This window comes from Dermacentor silvarum, chromosome 2 (assembly GCF_013339745.2).
Source record: "Dermacentor silvarum isolate Dsil-2018 chromosome 2, BIME_Dsil_1.4, whole genome shotgun sequence".
NCBI classification, from domain to species: domain Eukaryota; kingdom Metazoa; phylum Arthropoda; class Arachnida; order Ixodida; family Ixodidae; genus Dermacentor; species Dermacentor silvarum.
In genome coordinates this window covers 67,809,622-67,833,916 of record NC_051155.1, presented here as the reverse complement: position 1 = coordinate 67,833,916, position 24,295 = coordinate 67,809,622, and the positions used below count along the sequence as shown (strand labels likewise).

The following is a 24,295-nucleotide window of genomic DNA, read 5'->3' as shown; positions in this document are numbered from 1 at the left end:
TAAAGGTGTTTACTCTTTCTATCTCTCTCCACTCATCCTTAGTAATGGTAAAGATTCTGTAGCCGATAGCCTACTGGCATTCGCCATGCAGCTTTACAAGTGTAATGTCGCCGTCCGCACCAGACATCACTGTGAAGCTCAGTTCTAGCCTCAGGATTAAAATTGCACAAAATTGAAATAGAGATGAACAGAAAGTTTAGTTGGCAGAATTCGAAGCAATGCAGGTAGTCTATGCGAATTGCGTGTCCTTGTGAAGCGGCGACGTATATCATTGAGCTAGGCACGCACAAGCCGTAATACAATGGCGAAAATAAAGAGATCACGCAGAGAAGCTACGAATGTCCTACGTTATCCTCGGTTGTTGGAAGTCACAAGGTGCTGCACGTTTCTGAGTGCCGGATCAGATGCCCTATTTTTCACGAAAAAAAACAGGAAGGATTGTTTGATGATTGCTGAAGCAGGCTTTTATTCGCATTTAGAATTATTTCTCCTGGCAGTACAGAGTCATATCTACACTGTACACAAGAAACGTCCAGCCTCTGAGAGCAGCAGGCATACCTGCTCCTTTGAGAAAGGAACAGCGTCAGAAGCCGGAACAATTATTCAGCAAACAGTTCCCTACATCACACTCTTGACTATCCAGACCAAGGGCTAGAAGAGGAGGCGCTCGTGTAGCGAGAGGAGTAGGGAGAGGAGCCACCAATGATGCGGTACTGCGGGCCAGCGGGGAGAGGGTTGGCATTGTAGACCGCGTCGGCACTGGCTCCAGGGGCGGTTCCGGGCTCGTTGGTGTCAATCTTTGCGCGGAATCCGCCAGCATCAGCGATGTACTTCACCTGGCGGAAAATGCCGTTGGCGTCCGAGTAGCCGTACATGCCTGTCTTGGTGTTGGAGGCGTCACCACGTTCTTTGTGGTAGGACTTGGTGCCGTACTGGTCTACGTTGTCGTAGCCGAAACTGTACGGTTGCGGTGGCTGCGTTGATAGATAGCGAGTGAGTGCGATATTTATATGCTTTTGCACAAGGATGACGCGAAGAAGAGCATTTATACCTAACGTGTCATCCTTGCACCCATCCGCTTAAATTGATTTCTCAAGCTTAAACGCATTGCTTGACGCCAGACAACCTTTTTTTTTCATTTTTAAGAACTTTCTACCACAGAGCACTAAAGTTATTTTTAACCCAACATGATTCATGATTTATCGATACATATTAGCAGCAATTACTACGTATTGAAGGGAGAAAATATACATATGTTTTCAGCTTGCAGCTTGATTACGCAAAAAAAACTATTGTTATTCATGCAAATGAGCTGGCATTCAACATCAGGATGCGCAACGTTGACGAACTTGATGCTTGCAATTTGATTTCGCATAAGAATTACTAGCACTGGTGGTTCTTTCCGGGCAGGCACGAAGCATAGCTGGTGAAAATGGAGCTGATCACTTTTATCGTAGAACAGCTGTTCATCTTAATTAGCAAGGTAGACCGTATTCAACAGCCCACTTACGGGAGTAAGTTTTTCTCTTTTGAAACTTTGCAACTACTGCAGCGGCATGCAACTCTTCATCACACTGTGGGATGGCGTCAACGTTTCTTTAGTTCCTGACATCCGGCGAATCGTTCGCATGTCGACAGTACGAGTAATCGCAGGCAGCAGAGCTCGGCAGATCATGAATGAGATTTATGCCAGTCGACATGGAGATATTTTGTTTGCTTCTCTGGATGTGAGGAGACCTGTCATTTTAATGAACCTTACAGAGCAACGCGCTGGTTTATTCTCGTGGTGGCATTATCTGTGCAATTTTATCCGGTGTTTCTCCGGCATTTGCACTGCTTCTTGACCCTTCGAATGTTTCGGTATAATATTACGCGCTGCTTCAGGTACTCGTGGTAACTTTTTAACAAAATAGAAGGCACACGATGTTACACTGAAGTTCTGGTGAATAATTTCACGTACTCCAGCATTTTTATACTTATATGCTGATTCAACAAAGGTAATTAGAACTCCTTGCGCGAGGACTAGATTTTCACGAAACTAAGGCACATATGTGTCAGCACACGGCTGACACATATTTGTTTGCCCTTCAGAAAGGGCAAACAAATATCATGATATTGTTCATCAAGTAAAAGAGGTACCGTACAAGTAGTGTTATAGCCACCTGCCTGACTTACCTTACGGATTGTGTGTCAGCTTTCGGTAGAAGCTATTTCTGTAATCCAAGTCCTTTTCCTGTGCTTGTGGGCTCACAGCGACTAAGGAACGCCGCCGTTGTATGTTACATGTGTCTGGAGGTACTTACGTAATACTGTTCTTGCCGTGCGAATGTGCCGGCGTACGCCGGGCCACCAAAGGCGCCACCAAGCCCACCACCAAATCCACTGCCAGATCCGCTGCCAAATCCACCGCCAAAGCCAAACTGACCACCGCCGAGTGTCATGGAAGCCATGGAAACCGCGAGTACCTGTAAAGAAAGCGCAGAGCAGTCCTCATAATGTTAGCATTAGGCATGCTGCAAAACGTAGCGCCAACCATGGCAACCATAGTTTAGCTGAGCGGAACTCCACCGCATGCGGAAGGGGTGCAAATCATAGTAATGTACATTAATAGAAAGTGCAACACAAGCAAATGCAAACACTATAAGGGTAATCCACCACCGTTCAAAAGTGTCGGACGATTGCGTAATTATGTCAAGCTAATCAGTGGCCACAGTGGCGTCGTTATTTTGCACTTGCAGTTGCCTGTTTGGGTGTCCTCTGGCCAACTCTCGTGACTTAAGATTCGCTGATGTAAAACGATCACGTACTGCTTTGTTTTTGTCATATGGCACGTGAAGCGCCGATCACACTTTGCCTTGCCGCGGACATTCCGATTTTGGACAGCCCTTCGCATAACACGTGTTTCAGCAAATTAAGTTTGCCTCGATAGACCAACCCACCGAAGAGGCATCATAAGCAGATGCGGGTTGTGGCACCATTTTTAGAAAAGAATAAGTGCAAGCAAGTATATGGAGCAAACTGCCTCGGAAATAGCGTGGCTTGTGCGGCTTACCGAAGCCCCTGTCACCCATCTGGAAGTTTATGTAGTCCCCCTTTCGTTAAGCCTGTAGCACCGATAATCACAAAGAGATAACGAAAAGAACACCTAGGGTCGATAAGACCATGCTGCGTTATCTTAGTGTGTTAGCTTAGAACGCCAATGGCAGCGTACCCACGTAAGAGCCCTGCGTAGCTTTTTCACCGCGGATTCCCAGTTTGGTTCCCGCAACGATCACGCGAGAGGGATAAAACAAAAGTTGCAGTTTTGCCCTAAAGCCGAAGCATCGATAGCCATAGCAAATTATTAGATAGCTATAGGCAGTGAGGTTACTAGTTTAAGTGGCTTCAGAAATTGCTATAAGCATTCGCTGACTAACTAAACTAACATACACGCGGGGTCACACGCGCACAAGCAAACATGAACAATTGACAGTGGATCATCGCGGACACTTGCTGTCAGAGTGCTGGCGTGATGAAGGACGGCGGCGAGCGGATTCCCCTATATTGCTGTATCTTGGTTCGACACGAATTAGGTGGGCGAGAACAAAGCGCACACGAAGGCATCAGCTAGCCTTCGAACCCGCCGCAGATTACCGCCAAGATAGGAAGCGCGCGGCCGCACTCCGCCGCACCATGCCCAGCCGCCGCAGAAGTAGAAGCGGAGATGCGTGCTACTATGTCCCTCTTTACGACCCCACACCTAACGCGAGCATATCTCCCTGCCTTCCTTCCTTGCGTGCGCGAGACGACGCCGCCGCATCAAAACCACCATCCTTGTCGGCTAAAACTCGCATGCTTTCCTCCCTCTTAGCCGGCGCACATCTCTGGCTCCCTCCTTACCCGGGCGAAAAATGCGCGCGCAAAAGCCCCGCCTTCCGCCCTTGCGGGCGCGAGAAGGCGGCACCAAACCGAGCAGCATCCAGATCATCCATCCTTCTCGGCTCACCACCCTCGCATGCTTTCCCACGCACCTACAGCATACGGCGCGCGTCCGCGTTGTTATCGCACTTAAGAGTTTACACGGAACCTCACGGCGACGTCTACGACGACGGCGGTAATCGGTCTGGATTGTCCAATAATTTCCTATCGTCATAAAAGCTTTCATTCTATATGAGTTTGGTGGTAGAAGTTGCTGCGCCTTTGTCTACGCTGTAGTAAAACTATGCACAATGTGCTTCACAGATGTTGCAATTGCAGGGTGGTCGCACTCCTCCGCTCCTCCCCTCTGCCAACATTTAGCGGATTAGACAGATGCGGTATACATAATTTTATTGGCCCCGTATAGCATCGCCCACTGCTTCGATATCTATACCTTTTACTACGATTAGTAAAAAGACGTCGTCACTATGAAATAGGCGTTTAATTTACCCCTTTACGCACAGTAGCACTGCTCGCATTTATATTGGCTCAAAAAAGGAAGTGCGTGAAGTGGTGAGCTTCCATTAGTCACCGATTGCGAAAAGGATGTTGTCTCAATGCCGCGATCGGCACCAGATGAAGAAAGCACGCGCTGCTGACCATCGGTTCCACGCTCTAGGAAACTGTTATACATTGTAATCAGCGAAAAATATATGCCGTAGCATGCCCCTTATAAAAGTAACTATCAAGCAACCTAGGCCAAATAATGTTTCGGTTTGACGCTACAGTCACCAGGATGGAGTTGTGATTATGTACTTGAATTGCCAGGTGTACGGCTGCGGTATATTCGCGCTGCTCTCTCAATCAACGAAGTAGAAGCAAAAAACTTAAATCACGCTAGTGCGCCCTTCTTCACAATATGCATAGCAAGTTTTTTCGATAATAGTGCACTTACCTGCGTGAGGAGAGCTCCAGCAGAACACATTATGATTGGCAGTTTGAGTAAACCTTTCGGACACTGAAACGTGCGCGCAGAGATCTGAAGACTCCTGCTTCCAAGACGTGACACTACAGTTTTATCCCTGCTCAAAGCGTGCACGGCACTGTAGAAGGCACTGCGAAGTAGTGACTGAGGCACTGCGGCACGGTCGACCGTTTTATACTGCAATTTCTCCGCCGAAAGATGGCGGGCGCTTACGTGTGGCCTCCTTGACACTAGAACCTCACGTTTCCTGTTGTTGTTTTGTTGCTGCTGCTGTCTTCATGGCCGCAGCGGCTTTCGCCACTGCGTTACATCTCGCTTCGTTCTGACGCGAAGACGACAAGAAACACGCAATTGTCACCAGCCACATCCACAAAGAAAAAAAAAGAAAAAGCCAAGCTAACCGCATTTTAGCGTTCTGAATTAAACGACTCAAGGAAAACATCATTATAAGAACAAGTAAAATAAATGTAAGATAGCAGTTTGACCAGCGAACATCCTTAGTACAAGAATTATTAGAAAATATGGAGAAGCCTATTAGCGCAACAGATACCGCGTTTTCATGACCTAAACATGACAAATAAACATCGATTTCGGTAACACGATAAATGTGATAGAGGTGTGACCACATTGCTAAACATAACCACTTCACGGATTTGAAAAACCATGACGGGCTGGCCTGAACTTTCCATGGCCATGTTTTTTTTTTCTTTTCCGTTCAGTACGTGCGCTTGAGAGCACACTAATATTCTTTCATTATAACAATGTTTCGTGGAAATGCTGTCTTCTCATGCATCTACAATCTCCACAATAAACAATGCACCGAAAGCCTACAGGCACTTTTTATGAGCAATAATATCCATGAGGCTTTCTTCTCCGCAAAGATCTACTTATAGATATGCTGTCGCGTTTAAGTGTACATTCGGTGCTGATCAAGAGACAGGCAGACCCAATGTAGCAAAACAATGCGAAATTGTGAATATTTGTTTATTTTCCTGTCCCATATTTCGCATGCGCCAACATTCAAAATTGCATGAATTGAGCGCCTAAATTGCGATTTTAACTCGGCATGCCATTTCTATATTAACTGTTTCGTTCTTTGTTCAGTTGATTCAACACTATAGTCTAGCGAAAATTCTATAGCAGTGGATTGTATTACGATCTTTTTCGCATTCGAAGAAAGGTTCAGACCAATTGTGGTTCTTTAGTGGCTTCGGAATTACGCTGGCTAAGCACGAGGTCGCGGGATCATATCCCGGCCGTGGCGGGAGCATTTCGGCGGGGGCGAAATGCAGAAACGCCCTTGTACCATGCATTTGGTGCACGTTAAAGAACACCACGTGGTCTAAGTTAATACGGAGATCGCTACTACTGAGTGCTTCGTAGTGAGATAATGGTTTTGCAACTTAATATCCCAGAAATAAAAATAATAGGGTCATACTGCTGGTAACAGATATTGTTATTTTCCTTTTTTATTTCATTTGAGAGCAGCTTTGTGTATCTGAGTCTTCAACAATGTTGTTGAAAAAATCAGAAATGGAATTATAATTAAAGAAGCTACAATTAATTCGCCATTTTGTCAGTGATCTTTCCACCCCCTTAAAGTCTAAGGTGATGTAGAATACTTTTGCTATTCTGCAGATTAATTGGATAGCCTACGCTTACCTGTCTGAGGAGCACTAGTAGCCTTATAATCCTATGTGCTGACGAGCTAGACTTTCCCCTGGAAATTGAAACACCTAACAGCTAGTCTTTTCGTCAGCATGCTTTCAAGGTACCTAAACTTTGGAAGGTCATATTCGAAGCCTTAAGGAGACGATGCTAGTGATAACAATGTGGGGGCTGCTCATAACAAGCAGTTAGCATGAGAATATTCATTAACAGCGAACATTGTCTAATTGTTTGGCTGCCGCAAGATTTAGGTATCGAAAATGGTAATAAAACAATAATGCCACTAAATTATCCCACTATATTCCACTATATCCACTATATTGGAAGTATTCCACTATATCCCACTAAGCACTATATTAGAAGTATTCAAGCTATTACACTGGGAAGGCTCAGGAGTGAGAATCCACGGCAAATATCTCACCAACCTTCGGTTTACAGATGACATTATTGTGCTCAGCAACGATGAAGACTAATTAGAACAAACGACTGCGGCTCTCGACTGAAAGTATAAGAGTGGGGTTGGAGATCAATATGCAGACGGCAACGATAATGTTCAATAGCCCGACAAGGGAACAAGAATTTAGAATTTCGAGTCAGCATCTAGAGTCTGGAAAGCAGTACGTTTATCTAGGTCAAAACCTCAGAGGGGACCCTGGTCATGAGAAGGAAATTACATAAGAATAAAATTGAGTTGGAGTGCATACGGCAGGCATTGACAAATCCTGACTGGGAGCTTACCACTGACGTTGCATTTTTCCACGTCGGGCGCCTCACTGTTGCGCGCCGACCCAGCCGCTCATCCCAGTCGACCGTATTGTAGTACACTCTAGGCGAAGCGCAGCCACGTCAGGTCATGAGCCTAGTGCATGGACGGAGTAAATGGAGAAAGAAAGCTTCTAGGTCGTCGATCGTGCAGCGTAATGCGCTGCTGCTAGAAGGCCGGTTGAGAAAACGCATGCAGTCATGGATGGACGCAGTGCCATATTTCAGTCGCGTGACGAATTATCTTACCAGTCATCGTTTTACCAATTCGCCTTTGAAGAATCAGCAAGTGGCGAACGCGTTTACACCGCACTGAAAGAATTAATTACATTTCTAGCCGCCTCACGGTCGCACAGCAGCAGCCAGACACCCTTTTCTATCTTTGCCTCGGTAAAATGTTATCGCGTTGTGTGCGGGAAGGGGATGTGGTCCGATGGTGCGCAATCGAGCCGTATAGGGGGTACGATTACAAAAAAAAAAGTTGTCGCAGTTTTACTTGAAAGGCGAAGCATCAATTGCGATAGCAAATTTGTAGAGAGCTATACGTAGTAATGATATTAGCTTTATCAGCTGTATAAACTTGGACATGCAGCAGCACCGGCGACACGCAGAACTGTTGTCCACGCCGTCGGCGTTTTTCCCGCGTTCGCTCAAAATGCGTGCGGCGTTAGTGACGGTTGCCGGAGCCTCTGATATAAATAGGCACTTGGTGCCGCAGCTAAACGTCGCCTCCGTTCCCTCCCCCTCCCCCACGGCCTCTCGCGCGTCAGAAGAAGGCGCGTTTGCTCTACATATATGGTGATTGTAAAGGAGGAAAGAGACGCCTACTTCTGCAGCCCTTAAGCGAGCACGGCGCAGAACGCGCGTTTGTTCTCCGCCGTGCGTTCACTCCCCGTGAGAGCGCGCGCCCCTCGCGTCCTTTCACTCGCACATACAGCGTTCGGCGCTCGGCGACGATTTCATCTCCATTGACGTCATACGGAACCTCACGGCGACGGCGACTGTGACGCCGACGGCAGAAATCTGCTTTTGAGTGTCCATATAATTGCTATCGCAATAATAAAGTTAGTTGCTGCTTGTTCTTCGGGGACGCACTACTCGCTTCTATCTGCTGATTTCCAGCCACGCTCGCGTCCCGCACAACATTGGTGACCCGGACGAGGAGCAGCAAGGGCTATGGACACACTTCGAGGCACCGAAATTCCGACACTCTCCGGCGTAGACGTCAAACTGCCTCCGGTTTGGGCTGCGGATCCTGCATTGTGGTTCATTCAGATAGAATCACAATTCGCTGCATGGCGCATCATGGCGCTGCATGGCGCTCCGAAAGCAAATGGCCACAACAGCTTCTTCATGAAGCCAACCTCGGCGACAGAACGCCAAGCAAGCTGCTGCGTCATATGCAACAATTATTGGGCAGCACAGGGGCGGTTGCTGCTCCGAGAAATATTTCTACAGAAAATCGCTCCGAACATCAGAATGGTCATGACCGCCTCAAATGAGAACGATCTTTCCAACTGGCTGAGTTAGCCGACAATCTCATGGCGGTAGCTCCCTCATCTGTCGCGGCAGTCACAAGTGAACCGTCTCCACATGAGCAGCTTCAAGAGATGAAGAACGAAATCTCCCGTCTCGTGAATTCCGCGGCCGCCCTCCATACCGCGTCACGGTCAACCAGCCTGTATCGAGCAATGCTTGTAAGCCATGCGTGCGCATGCGCCACTACCAGTGAAACTAACCATAGATAAAGACCACAGGTTGTTATCATACAGCTTGCTATATATATATATATATATACATTCGTCGTCTGAATAAACGCTCTTTTGTTACTGGCTTCCACTCGTCACACTCGTCACTGATACATGGTGTCAGAAGTGGGATGGACTTGTGAATGGCTTCGTATGGACTTGTGAATAATTTAAATCGTCCTACGAACGTTCGCTAACTCACTAGGAGGGGAAGTGATGTGGCGGCCCAGACACCCTTTCCCATCTTTGACTCGGTAAAATCTTATCGCCTTGTGTGCGAGAAAGGGAAGTGGTGTGAGGGTGCGCAACCGAGCCGTAGAGGCTGTACGATTACAAAATAGAGTTGTTGCTTGTTCTTCAGGGACGCACAACTCCCACTACTCGCGTCTATCTGTTGATTTCAAGCCACGATCCCGTTCCACACAACACATTGATTTAGGTAAGGAATACAATGACATCCTTAGTTTGAGGCGACTTCGGTCTTTCTGGACTTTTACCTTCTGTTCAAACAGCGCAAAATACGACGGAAGAAGAAAAGGGAGGTACACGGGAGTAGCACTGCTAGCTTCTAGAGGCGCCGGGCCAACAGCTTTTTCAGAGTCGAGACGCGCGAGGATAACTCGCTGCACGTTCCATGCACACCAACGGAAAGTCCGATCCCGACCCGGGCGCGGGTCAAAAAGCCCACGTCTTGCCCGAACCCAGCCCGAGCCCGTGAAAAAATTGCCCTACCCGGCCCACGGGCCGGGCCGGGCCCGTGCTTTCGGGTAAGTCCGAGTCCGTGCAGTGCTCTAGTTTAAACTCTGGCTTTGAGATTCAGCAAGCATACGTGCTGAAGTAATAATTCCACTCAAATTCAGCTCAGAAGCAGGCGCGTCAAACGGTGCGTCTTGGGTCGCTTTTGCCAGCACAACAAGGACATTTGTGACAGTAACACAGGTAGTAACTCGAAAGAAAATTTGAGTAACTTCTGCAGTTCTACCTTTCTCGGACAGTTACTATTCACTGACTCCAAAGTAGCGGGTGTCTTGTTACTACCTATATAGTGGCAACTTAACAAGGAAGGAACATAAATTTAAAACCCTTCTGAGTGCTGGTGAAACATGTGTTCACTCATAGAGTTAAAGGTCGTAATAACTTTCACAATTTAGCCACCTTAACTTGTCCGCACCCTTCCTTCCACTCTTCTTGATCGTGGCTGTAAAATATAGTCTGTGCGGCTGACATTTATAAAGGAATTCATATTTCCATTAAAATGCATGTAGCCCGAATTTTTATACTGTCACATCGATGTTGTATCTTTGCTTCTCTAATGTCGGTAAATTCCTAATATCTAGGAACATGTATATATTCAAACATAATACGGCATTCCCTGTGCATATGTATTTGCTGCTTTAAATTGAAAAAAAATGTTGATCAGTATTAAGGCCTTAGCCTAAACCAAATTTATTTCCAATGCTTAGTTTCGTTGTAGCTGGCATGACGCTTCGTTAACAGTTTTATTCCCGCGATATAATAAAATGCTTCGTGAAATTTTGCTTATGAGGACTTCCAAATTAAAGAAAAAAGCAACAAAGGTAAACAACAGAATATAAGTGTTTTACATTAAACCATGCCAGTCATCTTGAAATGGGTTCTGCCAAAATTTTTGCTTCAGTTGGATACGCATTCAAGTGTGGGAAGTGAGATGTGGGCAGTATATAACAAATGGGCACAGTTTCAAATTACAATGTTTATTTTCATGGTCAGCATTTTCCATACATTGATAGTGACCGTTATCAGTTGAATCAGTAATCATTATTTCAGGCCATAGCACAAGTTGAGACTCAAAGTACAGATCAAGAACCTGTGATGATGAAAGTTCAATCGGCTTGACAAGTTTTTGTTCTCTGGTCTTCTGGACAACATAGGACCAACAGTGCCTGTTGAACATGGTGTTCCTTAGCTCATTTACAAGTAGAAACACATGGCCGCAATAAATGTACACCTTTGTGATCTGCCCAAAACTAGGTGGCACGCATTTCTGTAGAATGACAACGTCCAATAATTTGTACGTTACGTATTCCACAGTCACAGAATTGACTTGCCACATAGGAACGCTGGGCGAAAAAACAGGTTCAGCCATGCTTCGGGCCGAATCTTCCTCTTTGAGTGGCCTAGGCTTGGTTGTCTGAATATGATTGCACAACTCAAAACTACACAGTTCATAGCTCTGTAGTAACTGGTGTCTTTCAGCAATTGTCTTGCATGTATTCTTAAAATGTTTGTTACGTACGGCAATAGTTTTGAAGTATCCATTGGTTTGTCTCGTAGCGCATGCACCAGTATTGCTTAAGTGGGCCAAGTTCATTGATGAGTCTCGGGTAATGCACGAGGAAATGAAGCTTAGGAATCATTTGGCCAGGGTAAAGAGCCACAAAGGCCGACAAAAAGAATCGAACATCATCCTGCAGACATGCAAGGTGGTCATGTGGAAGGGTGTCATCAAATATCACATCTACAATCGTTTTCAAAAGCAACTATAATTCCCAGTGCTTGTTGTGTTCTGCGACAATGTCTCCGTACATAAGTGACAAAAATCTAAAGAGGCATAACTTCTGCGATCCAGTGCCCTTGTATTTACTTTTTCCAGTTAGAAAGTGTTTCTCCACGGCTTGTGATTTGTTCTTTCTGTCGTGCCTACCAAAATTGAATGTCGTGATGCGATCTATGTCTGTGTACCTAATCACATTGCTACTGACAGGGCCTTGGAAGACATGTTTGAGAACATGAGGTGTGCTTCCTTCAAGCAAATCAGGCATCTGGTCTGGAGGAAGCTCCAGTGTTACATCAAAGTACCAATTACTTAAAAGAGGTGATTCACCTTTTACGCCATAAAGTGCTGTGCTCAATGGCTGGTTCACGTTAGCGCTTTCAATGTGAGTTCCGTGCAAACTCCTATTTCGAATTTGCACATCCATTTCATGAGATACGATGCTAAACGCTGAATATGGTGCAGTGAAAAACCTGCACGGGCGCCCCCTGTTTAAACAGCACGTAAACCCACTGAGCTTGATCATAGAAAGATTATCCCCACTGAACGCCACAAGGATTGCTTTGACCTTTACAGTAGTGCAATTTATTTGCACAGACAAAACCTGTTCTTTCTAACATCAATATACCAAAACAACAGAAACGTCAGTCACATCCCGCCCATACTTGTGACAAGTTTGTATGGTGCAACAAGCGCTACATGTATACAACGTAGCTGTGATCTATAGCGGGCATGTATGTTAAGCACACTGAAGTACACAACGATTACTTCGTGAATGCCCCGCTTCGATCCCAGGGGGTTCACAATGTCCAGTTCATCAATGTAAGCGACAAGAAATAGCGTATATTGCGTCCCATTCTCTAGAACTGCCGAGAGTTATTTCTTAAACAGCAAACCTTCATAAAAACTTTGAAGAACTGCTGATGGCTGTTCAGTTGAGAAGTTTTTATCTAAGTGGTCACGGAAGGTCTCGCACAACATCAGGTTTTGAAGGACACGTGGTATAGACAGGTACTGGAATGTCTCAGCGTCTTCAAGATGGTGTTCTTCAGGTTTTACGTTGGAAAGGTGTTCCTTGGCAAAGTTTTCTCTCTCTGACTTGGTACTGGCACTTCGAAATATGTCTAGGGGCGCTATAACGTAAAATGATTCCAAACTGTTTTGATTCCAAACTCCTGACGTCAAATTTACGTAACCACCGATGCAAGCATCGGGCGGTGACCCGCAGCGTTGTCTGAACAACCCAATCAAACACTCACCTCATTTATAGGAGGTCACCTTTCTTCGCTTTCAAAACCAATAACATTGTCTGCACTCAGCGGTTATTCGTACCTAATTGGCTGACAAGAGGCGACGAGCACGCTCTAGTGGAGAGGGTTTTGATGGGGCCGAGCCAGCGCAGTGAAAATAGATAACCGCATGAAGATGGTGGTGCCGGCTTCACCGATTGGTCCGCTTAGCCTTACTTAGCTTGCGGTGGCTGGTCGAAAATCGCGGTGGCGTGCAACGGAATGATAAGAATGCCGCTAAAACGGATCCTCAGCAAGGAAGAGTTGGCAGAGCGATGTCGTATACGTGCCGAAAGGGCTCGATAACGTTTTACTGCCACGCAAAAAAGGTTTATCATGCGCAAATAAATACATGCTCACCGGCAGGGGCGAGGGCCTGAGCGATCGGCGGGCAGCCATCTTCTCTTCCTTTCGGAACGGGGCAGTCTGTGGCTATTCAGAAAATTTTCCCGTTTTGTTCGGCATATTAATGCATTTTTTTCGCGTACACGTCACTTTGACGTGCGAGTTTTCGCGGTTTTGTGAGGTCACGTGACAGGCAGGCGAAGTCGGCGTAGCCAGAAAACATTGGACCAATAGCAGAGGGCTATGGTGAAAAGGCGTCGAATCAGCAATGATTATTTTTCTTTTGTGCGGTTTTATCATGCATAATCAGTGTGTACGCGTTATATCAGATGGGGAGCAATCGCGATTTCCGTGACGTCGCGTGACAGACAGGCGAAGTTGGGAGTGGTCCGAAAATGTTTTGACCAATCGCGGAGGCTGATTGCTGAAATTGCAATCAAAACAGTTTGGAATCATTTTACGTTATAGCGCCCTAGGGCAATGTATTGTTGAATCTGAGAAGCAAAAAACCTAAATATTTCAAGAAAGGTAACCTTGAAGTGGATAAAAATACCCTCAGTCACGGACTGCGGCAACTTGTGCACTTCAGCCACGCGAAAAAAAAAGTCAGCAGATCTCTTTCTTGACTTTCAGCGCGAGGTCATAGATTGTGCTAGAAGAGCGAACGGTGTCACTGTAGCCTGTTTCACGTGCATTGCTGACATCTTCCGCAGAGGAGTTGGAAGGAAGCAATTCACTGTCGTCAAAAACAACACTGTCTGTCGCAGCGTCCAACCGTGTCGCTTGAAAAACATTTTTTTCGGCACCGATCCCCTGTTGAATCGCGTCAAGGTCCACGTAATTTCTGTGAAAGCGGTAAATGTGCCTCCGGTAAGATTCGAACTCCCGATAGGTCTTTGCGCACCCTTGCACTCCACACATAACAGAAAAATCCCTATCATGGCGATGATCCCTGCAGTGCCAGACGGCCTTACAAAACTGCGCCGACGAAAATGCACACCGTAGGCAAGTATGTATCGCGTTTTTGTTTTTTGTTCTCTCACACATTCGTTTCCGCAGTACAATCGCGCACACGGGGCCCGCAAACAAAGCAGTACACCAACAAAGAAACGTCAGCGACCACATTTATGCCAAGCGGCCAAGCACAAATGCGACGATTGATCTAGCCGCTGCCCATTGAAGAGCGATCGGGCCCCTAACCCATGTAATAAAAATAAAACAAAATAATATTTATTCAAAATGCGATATATACAGCTTCTTGTCAATTTTAATTGTGCTTGTTGAATAACTTTGCAAAGCATGTAATTCAAAACAAGAAAAAAAAATCATTTTCAGCACATAAAGAGCACCCATACGATAGTGTTGCTCTTGTGTGAATACAATATCTCGTGTTTGCTAAGATATTATAAAAATTCCTAATTTTCTTTTGAGTCTTCCAGCGTTTAGTTTCCTACGCAACAAACTTGTTCAAAATATTTTCGAACTCGTTTTGCATAGCCGAAAACATTTCAGCAGACTGCAGTTAGCAGTGCGTTTTTTTATCTCAAAGGCTGTACTTTTCTTGCACTGTGAGTGGTTTGACTTTTTGACCGCCACTTCGTAGGAATTAATTATTTTTTTCAACGTATAAAAGCATATTTGATGTTAAATGGCTGGTAAAAAGTTTCGTTCATTTAGGAATGTTTTCCAGGTAGCCAATGGAAAAAACAACGTCAGCCACAATTTTAGGTTGCGCGGGATACTACTCCTAGGGGACCCATAGGTCGGTGCGCCTATCGCTCCACCCCTGTGTGTCGACACTCGACAAGCCAGACAAGCATGTGGGACCATCGCTTCTGCTCGTCTCTCAGTGAACGGGTGCGTGTACGTTCGTGCTTTTTTTGCTGTATCGAGGACACGTGCATGAAAATGTCGACGCCGATCCAGTGCTTGGTGTCATTCAAAAAATGTAAGAAGATCGTCTCTACTGATGGGCACACCAAGAAGGTGTCCTCGCTGCCGTGATGGCCACAGACTTAATGGAGATGTGTCAATTTGCAGAATTTAAGTATGTTTTGGAAATGTCTCTTGTTCAGTTTTCTTCGCTCATACATTCTGCAGCATGACGCAAAGTGCTTGTATGGATGTAGCTGCAGTTGAACCGAAAGAGCGCCGAATAGTTGCAATCTATTCGGCGCTCTTTCAAATGTATGCTTAGCATACGAATACGAGAACAAAGAGGAAAGGTGCCTCGCGCAACAATTCAAACCGCGTCATTTCCTTTGAAGCACCACTATAGTATTGTTGCTCTGTTAAGCACGTGGTCGCTCAGTGAAAGCCCGGCTGCGGCGGCCGTGTTTCATTACCGGTGCTCGTTCTTGTCAGTAACGTTAGGGTGTACTAGATTGGGGGAGTGGGTCCAGCGGACGCCTTGGCAAGCGCCGAGGGTGAAGCAGAAAATGCGGAAATTGTGGCGGCACTGCGGTTGCCTTATTCTGAATCTCTGGCCAATAAACGTTGGCGCCGGCTGTTTCGGCAGCGCGCATTGGCTGAGGCGAGCTCACGGGCTGAGTAGCTGTCGTCTGCTCGATGCACCGTCGTTGTTGCGTAGTTTGCATTCTTTCCGCCAGTCATTTTACATTTTATTTACTATAGATCGGTGGGCAATAATATCAGTGTTGCCGCCACCGAGTATCCGCCTGTAAAAGCTCCATGCAGCTGCTGTAGGGTCTCCGACGCGACAAGCGTCCTGCCGGAGCGCGGGGCCACTCATTCGGGAGAAAGCGACGGTGGCGCCACCAACTTTTCAATAAAAAAAGCCTCAGTGGGGAGCCTTCGTTGGACCCACTCCCCCAATCTAGTACACTCTACTAATGTGCACCGACTTTATGTGTGTCTAGAGGAGCGCTACGGTATTTAGTGTTACACGTATGCTCATTCAATCCGAGGGTATGATAATAATATGTGGAGTTTTACGTGCCAAAACCAGGTATGAGGTACGCCGTAGTGAAGGACTCCGGATATTTTCACTATCTGATACTCTTCAACGCATAGTACACATGCCTCTGGCATTTCCCTCCCAGGGAATTGATTGCATAAACCAAACCAAGAACGCTACAGTTTAGACCGATTTATCTAGCCACCAGAAACCATTCCAAATGGTTCAGTCAATAGCAGTACGTTGTGTATGCTGGGTTTGTCACTACACAAATGGGCTACGTTATTGCGTAAGCGAACACCACCAAGTAACATGAGAATGCATGGCATGTCTTTTTAGGGTGTAGTTATGACCCGCTTACTGTATTCATGCCCAAAGAAATAATGTGCTTCCCTTCTGTAACACAGATTTTACGGCACAAAAAGAACTTTTTGTTTTTGTGCATGGTTGTACGATTCGAAATTAGCTAGTTTACATGGGGGAGGGGTTCTTTTTTGTCATGATTATAAAAGCGGAATGGTTGCTGTCGGTGTCAGATTTGGTTATGAATAGGTCGGAAGACAAAACACCTTAAAAGCGTAAAATAAAGTGAAGTTACATTCGATACCATTCGCTGACTTTATAATATACCAGCATAATGAAACTGCAAAGCTCACAAAAATTGTTATGCAAAAGTGTATAAGCCATGTATGCGGATTGCAGATGTGTAGCTAGCATAGTCATTTCATTACAAGTAATGGCAGTTAAAGGGTTTTTTTCTTTGTTGCCCATGGTAATCATGTTTGTACCTTATGTACATTGCTTTCAGGTCTACAATGCGCAATTTGATGCATACGTGGACCCTCCTGACGGGTATGTGTACTGTTATGGAAGCAAAATTAGCCTAATCATTAATGAAGCCATACCTCACACTTGCCGGTAAGTGACTAAATTTCGAAGTTTTTGTCAAACTGTAAAGCTTACTGATTTTTTATGTGTTTTCAGCACAAATGAAACACTTGGAATCACTCAGGGTTGGGCCCGTCAAGCAGTAGTGGAAGTAACTACAGATTAACACCGCTACCTGACTTGATACCGCTATTTGACTTACAGGTTGCCATCGGCAACACCGAAGCTGGTAAAGTTTCAAGCCGTACCAAATCAAGGATTGCTTCTTTGTTAAGCAACCATCTGATTGCACTCAGTGTGTAAGTACCTGCTTACTCTTCTGCACATTATTGAACACCAGCTGAGCTTTTACTGCTTTCATAGGTACCCAGGAAGGCTGTATGAGATTGCGGCGAAGGCACTCATCTTTGAGTACCCTGTAGTTAAGAACACCATTGGGACAGGTTGGGTTAGCAAAGCTATTTATCATTTGGAGCTTTTGCTATCTACTAAAAAGATTTTAGCAGAGCAGAGTATTGCTATCAGCAGCAGTAACCAATTTGCTGAAAATAAAATGGCAAATTGTACGTGTATGGAAGAGCCTGGCGGAAAAATGAAAAAAAAAGTACTTGAAGTTCGGTATAAGTATAAAATGTAACACAATCAAGTAACAAATTAAGAGGAGACTAAACATGGTTCAAGGAACTAATATACATAAGGCTATAATTGCCAGATATGGCTGCAAAGCATCATCACTCTGTTTGTAGCTCTCTCTGACTGCATTTCACAAAACGAATTGCTGAAGCAGTTGAACATTTGAAAGTGTGTTATAGTTGAACCGCGGTGTTGCCTTATGGCGCAGAAAGATTAAGTCTGTACATTACGGTGCCCGTCGACTATATGATACGCATATTAAGGACTATAAGCTATTTCACTCAGAAATAATGAATAGGTTCTTGCTGCCAGGGTACTTCTCGAGATGAGTTGCCTCCTTCTTCACGCTATTGATGTAATCTTTATTTGTTGAGGCAAATTAATGCATGACAAGCCAGAATTGCTGTTATGCAGCAGCAGAGAATATGAAATAGCACTTCTAACTTCAGGCTTCCTTTTTTCTTATATTTGTTGATGCAGCATGAACTCCACTGAGATCACTAATTCATGTTGATGCACAGAATCTTCCATCCAGCAATGTGCTTACTCGTAGGATTCCTAGAAAGTATCTGTGCAATATAAATTTGGATACATGCGAAAAAATCTTAGAACAGTGCCGGCCGTGCAGGCAGCTAAAGAGCTTTTGGGGAAGCACAAACACGACAGTGCTGTGCCAGCACCACTACAAACTAAAAGGCCAAGGCGCATGGCAAACATTTTTTAAATTCCATTTTACTCTTTCACAAGCAGCAACAGTGGCCTGTGACTTGGCTTGCTAGTAACGACCTACAGCTTATTCGATTCTGCAAGCCAACTTTCTTAGCAGTAAAGCGGCAGTCGTGCAACATAATCTCGCTTTGCTTAAACAGGCACTGTTTGGGGGGAAAATGAATGATATTGGTTTACTCTGTTGAAGTAAGGGCTGACATATTTTTTCCTTTGCCAGACACCAAGCTTCCAACGTGACGACCATGATGAAGCTGTTATAAAAGGACACATGAATTTCATCGTCAAAGAGATGTCCAGACATTCACCTGACCTCAAAAAACTGAGTTACTCAATGAAGCAAACACGTACCTTCAAGAAGATCTTGGGTTATGGACAAGCAGCCATCGACATCCGAAATACTTGAAAAGTATCCGGCTTTATCAAACGCTGAAATGGCCTGTATAATGAGATCACAATGTTTGCATTACATGATTTCACTTATATTTACCAGATGCCTTTCTTAAACTGATACAGGTTTTCAGAAATAGCCTGTGAAAGGGTTACTAGGTGTTTAGGTGTGTGAACGAGGGGACCAATTCTTACATTTAGCGTGGTAGTAATTGATAAAAACGCCCCCATGAATATGCCGTTGGCATAAGCTATTTGCTGAGCACCACTTTGTAACCGTAACATCAGGTAAGGTTACAAAGTTACACGTAGTGTACTTATAACGAGGTTATGAGTGCACTATTTACGTGTGCTTTTTTATGTGCATGGTGTTCTTTTTAGGTAACACAAATTCTTTATAAAAACGCTATGGCAGTCAAGCACCTAGCGTTTTCGCACACGAACTCTATGTTGATGCCGAAATAATGTACCGCACCTAAACTTACATTCAACTGAAGAATTGACAAAAATGTGTCAAGTAACTTTTGATTCTTCACTTGAGGGTAGTTTTTATGGAAAAGTTGTAGGACTTGACAATTTATGGCATCCCAATTTTTCAGAAATCGAGTAAAACATGTACATAATTTGATATACAAATCCGCGCAATTGAAGGCCCCGATCCATGTGACAGCAAGACTGGGCACATAGTGAATGCGACGTGTGATAGTACGTCACATCGAAACTTCCCATGATGAATTCTGAAAAATCTTACCAGGAGAAACGGCAAGACGTCTGAAATGGGCAGGTGGACTGCTCATTATTTGTGTTTGGTGTGCAGTGCTAACCTATTTCTTAGACTCTAAAAAGGCAAGAATAATTCTTTCGCTTGTCTGCAAGAATCGCCGCATAGGCTGCCCCCTTGTTTCACGCTGTAAAATGAACGCTAAGGCGGAAAATTGTGGCTTTCTTTGGTACAGCACGAAAGAAATGATAGGCGTGAAACATCACCCGAAAATAATACGGGGTCCCCTTCTGTATTTCAAATGGCGTACTGTTTTTCCTGACCATATTCTGCTGCAACATGCCTTTCTTTTTTTTTTCTCGAGTGTCGTCGCAGGAAGTTGCAGTGCGACGTAGCACAGCGGCTGCATTTCTTGCGTGCCTAGAGCAATGTTTCAGTGTCAGCTGAATGGGTACCTTCACCTAATACGTTTTTTTAATTACGTGTTTTGGGGATTTCTTAAAAATGGGTATGTCATAAATTTTCACGCCCTACATTTTTTTCATGTAACTGTACTCAAGTAATATATAAGATACTAATTAACAACCTTCTGTTATTAATTTTAATGTAGCTTTAGGTGAGGCAAATTATTTTCCTCTCGACAAAGAGTTCATGTGCAAAGACAACAGGTGCCTGACTGTCGAGACATCTTTACAAAAATCTGTATTTTCTAAAGAAAACCGTATAGTGTGCAGCCATACTCGGTGGCCAAAGCCGAAAGGGCAGCTCAGATGTCGGCCATGTTTTGAAGTTGTGCTTTTTTCCTCACCTTTTGTAAACAAAATATAGCAAACAAAAGTAAAAGCTAATTTTCGTCTGGTTCTTTATGGCAGTTGATTCGTCACTAGCAGCATTTTACACGTCACCAATGGCTGATCAGTGTTGTTGCTTCCAGTAAAAATTCTAGCTAGAGCCATTATGTGATCCTTAGTGATTTCATTGCGTGAATAAAATATTTTCATATCGGCGCTGTAACATAACCTCATGCTGTCTGCAACAGAAAGATGGTGGCTAAATAGTGGCGGAAAGCCCCTCTAATGCTAACCATGGAAGAACTTTCTTAAAGGATGCGTGACGACGCTGCCAAGAAAGGTAAGATTTTAGGCGGTGCAGCAACACATTGTGTTGATTTTGATTGGCTTGTTTAAACAACTAAATTTTTTTCGTGTATAAGTATGGACAATTTGTTAACAGCATCAAAGCGTGCGAGACATTATCTATTTATTTTCACTCTCTAAAGGAATAACTTGAGAGATTCTATAAACTGCATTTGAAACATGCTGTTTGAGGTTGTTTTCATGCTGACACCAAGCACATCTGCAGAATAAGCTTACTTTTGATATATTAAGCAACCTAACTATGTTTCAAAAGCTTTATTCTCCAAAAAAATCGGGACCCAATCTCCAAGTATCTGCAGACATATATGTGGGTGTATTAGTTTTCTTTATGACGAATGGACTGTTAAGTTTCTTATTGAGCTTCCGTGCAGTGTATATTGCGCAGGGAACTCACTGCCCAAAGTCATAGTTTTAAACAGGTTTAAATGTATTTTTGTATTTATAGCTCCACGAAGACTTCACGGTTGCCAGGGGCATTGAGATGCAAAAGAAGTTAGCATTCATCAACAACTACAGTCAGAAGTGTCTTGACTTAGTGAAGTGTCGTCCCTCGGCAAAAGACAGCAGCTTGTGGCTGAGCTTGAAGAACTGCAAGAAAATGGCCGTAGATGTCAGCATATTATGCATGTTCAGTCGTTTTCAGATTTTTTCTATATTCCTGCTGTAATTTTGCAATAAAAATACCTCTTCAGATAGGTTTGCAGTTGGCTGTGTAGAACTGCTGCCATTACTAGTGAGAGAGCTGCCAAAATTTTTGAGGGGCCGTGTAAGCAACTTGACATTTCATTTTATGTTTTACGGTTTTGTTTCTGCTAATTTCTGCTAACCTAACATTTATGACTTAAACTTCACAGGACATGCACCCGGCCGTTCATTTTCAGGGTACAAATGTTTATGAGGCAAGAGACATCACAGTTGTCTTTGAAGCATTCAACTTTGATGTCGTCGACATTATAGCTGGTATTACAGCTCTCATGAAAATGTATTGGGTGCTCGATGTAAAGTAAGCGGACCAGAACAAGAACACGTAAGCACTCTTGGAGCACTTCTGCGATTTGCTAAGTGTGCCGAAAGCGCCATTGCTTCTGAGGGCCATTTCTGCGATTAAAAGTGGATCAAACAGCGTGGGCCAACGAGTGGAAATATACAGCAAATGAACAATGAAAACTACTCATGAAGTTCTGTGTTTATTCATTATTGCTTTTCAAACCAGCCATGGTTCTGGTTACGTTTGCACAAAATTAGTTAATCAGAGAATAGTGTATGTGTCACGAAAGTTACTGAGCTAGCAGTACCATTAAGAAGTTCAGTTACTTAGACGGTTGGACCTGTTACTAATTGCGTTCACTAAGAGGCTAGGACCAGTTACTAACTGTCACTACTAACAGGGTGGTATCTGTTACTAACATGGGTCTTGCTCAGTTACTAAGATAGTAGGACCTGTTACTAACTGCAGTTACTAAGAGGGTAGTATCTGTTACTAACTAACATTGTGGGTTAGTAGCGGTTACTAACCCTCCAGTTACTAAGAGGGTTGTAACATATGTGACCAGAAGTTAGTAATAAGAGTTGGTAAGTGCTACAACCTTTTTTCTAAGCGCGCCGAGTACATCTGCAGAGATCGGTGAAGGGTAGACTGCGATAACGAAGAGTCCTGTCATAGTTACCACCACCACTACATACCATGCAGTCGGGGAACCAAGTTTATGGTGCAATGAGTTCGCGCGGTTGATTTCATACTATCGATAGTGCTACCACAATTACTATCGATGGCGCGATTTATAGTTTTTTCGACCCTCGATAGTTCGATAGTGACTCAAATATCGATATTATCCATAGTACTATCGATAGTTCTGCATAACTATTTGACAGACGACGGAGCAGAACAGCCCCCCCCCCTTTTTCTCCCTCTTCGTCGCTCCGCCCCCGTGCCTCACGCGCGAAAGAAGACCGCGCGCTTCCGGCCTGCGTTACTCCTTCGCGTGCGCTACAACCACGGTGTAAGAATATTGAGGTGTTCACACTGCGCGCGAGCGAGCGTCCAGATTATGTTCGGCCGCGCGCGGGCGGACCGAGTAGCTCTTTTTCGAGCAGAGAAATGGCGCCGCAATCACCGTTCCCAGCTTAGCTTGGCATGGCGGCTTGACATTCCTATGCCACCACTAAATTTTCGTTCACAGTGGAGCAATTAAAACTAAAACGCGAATGAAATTAATTATTTCAGATTAAAGTGATAGTGTACCAGGCCTAATGCTTCGCTAACATGAACGTATATTGTGCAGGGCGTGAATGACGTGAACACGGATCTATCGCGCACCACTCAACGCCCACTCAAATTCTGCTAGCGCGCAATATTTGTTTCGGGCGATCTAGCCATGCATACAAGCATAAAAAATGAAAGCCTTAGCCCGCGTGCTACCCCTCGATCAGAATAAATTAGTGACTGCACCGGACAACGTTGTATTTCATGATTATTGCTGCTTCCATTCAAACTCGGACAACCGTTCAAGCATCGCTGCGCGAATTCAGTGTTGGCGCGATATAATTTAAGAAATGAAATGGCGCAACCTTGGGATATGCAACGCACTAGAGCAAAGTGGCGGTTCATGGCTAGAACCTATGATGAGAATGCACATAGCTATTTAAAAAATATTTCAAAAGGCAATTTCTGAGGCAGGACTAAGGCTAGCGTTTATCTTGGACTACAATATCACTAATGCAGTTTACTTGTGAAAACCTTTTTTATTCCAATTCCACTTAACATAGACTGTGTATGTTATTCGGCTTTCGCTCATTGGGGACCGAGTGACTCTTGCAGGATCTATGAGGAGACTTTCTTTTTAGTGTATATGAGAATGTGCCAATCTAAGCGTATTTGGCAATGCATGCTATACCCTGTCCACAAATACAATTACACCTACCACAATACAATGTGACTTTTTTATTTTGCAAGGACACCAGAAGAAAAAAATTGTGCATGAAGCAGCTCAATAAATTTAATAGCAGATAACCATTCCAGAAGCTTACGTTTTCATACACTCCCAAAATGCCCAAATGTGGAATAAAAACTTGTAAGCGTGTAATACACAACATACGCGCATTGTAAAAAAATAATTAGCTAGGATGGAACAAATACGAAAATCAGGTACATATCTGCACAAACAGCAGTATTATATACACCTTATATATGCAACAAACTTTGCACTAAGTGCTGTCGCACACAGGCTCATATCCTCTATGGAAACTGCGGCTAAGACCAGCAAAAATTAGCCATCTTCTTTCTTTTTTGAGCCTCCTTTTTCATGCTCATGTTCACATGTTTGCAGTGCTGCTTTATCCGCATGCTAACATAGCAGTGAAGCAACCGAGCCACTATTTCTTCCTTATGTTCGTCACATGGGAATGTAATGGTGTAGGTGTCAATAACACCGTCAATTGTGTCCCAATAGACCACCTGGGCAACTGCATATGCTGCAAACAAGCGTTCTGTTTGTTTTAGTAAATTATAAAGGTGCATGTTAGGATGTGTGTGCCCCCCTTCTGGCTTTGCATTCGTGAGTGCTGCATCAGCAGAAGTTCTCTTTTCTGTACTGAACGCTGACTTACATGTAAGGCACCTGGTAGAGTTCTTCATTT

At 44.4% G+C, this 24,295-nt stretch overlaps 1 protein-coding gene across 1 annotated transcript in view; it reads right to left on the bottom strand.

Moving 5' to 3' along the window:
• Window positions 1-447: 447 nt before the first annotated feature.
• The window catches only part of LOC119440976 (cuticle protein 10.9), a 78,117-nt gene continuing 54,269 nt past the window's right edge, over window positions 448-24,295 (bottom strand). The window contains exon 4 of the mRNA XM_049661383.1: window positions 448-836. Coding sequence (XP_049517340.1) covers window positions 636-836 — 201 coding nt within the window. The 3' untranslated portion in view covers window positions 448-635. The remainder of the gene's footprint in view (window positions 837-24,295) is intronic.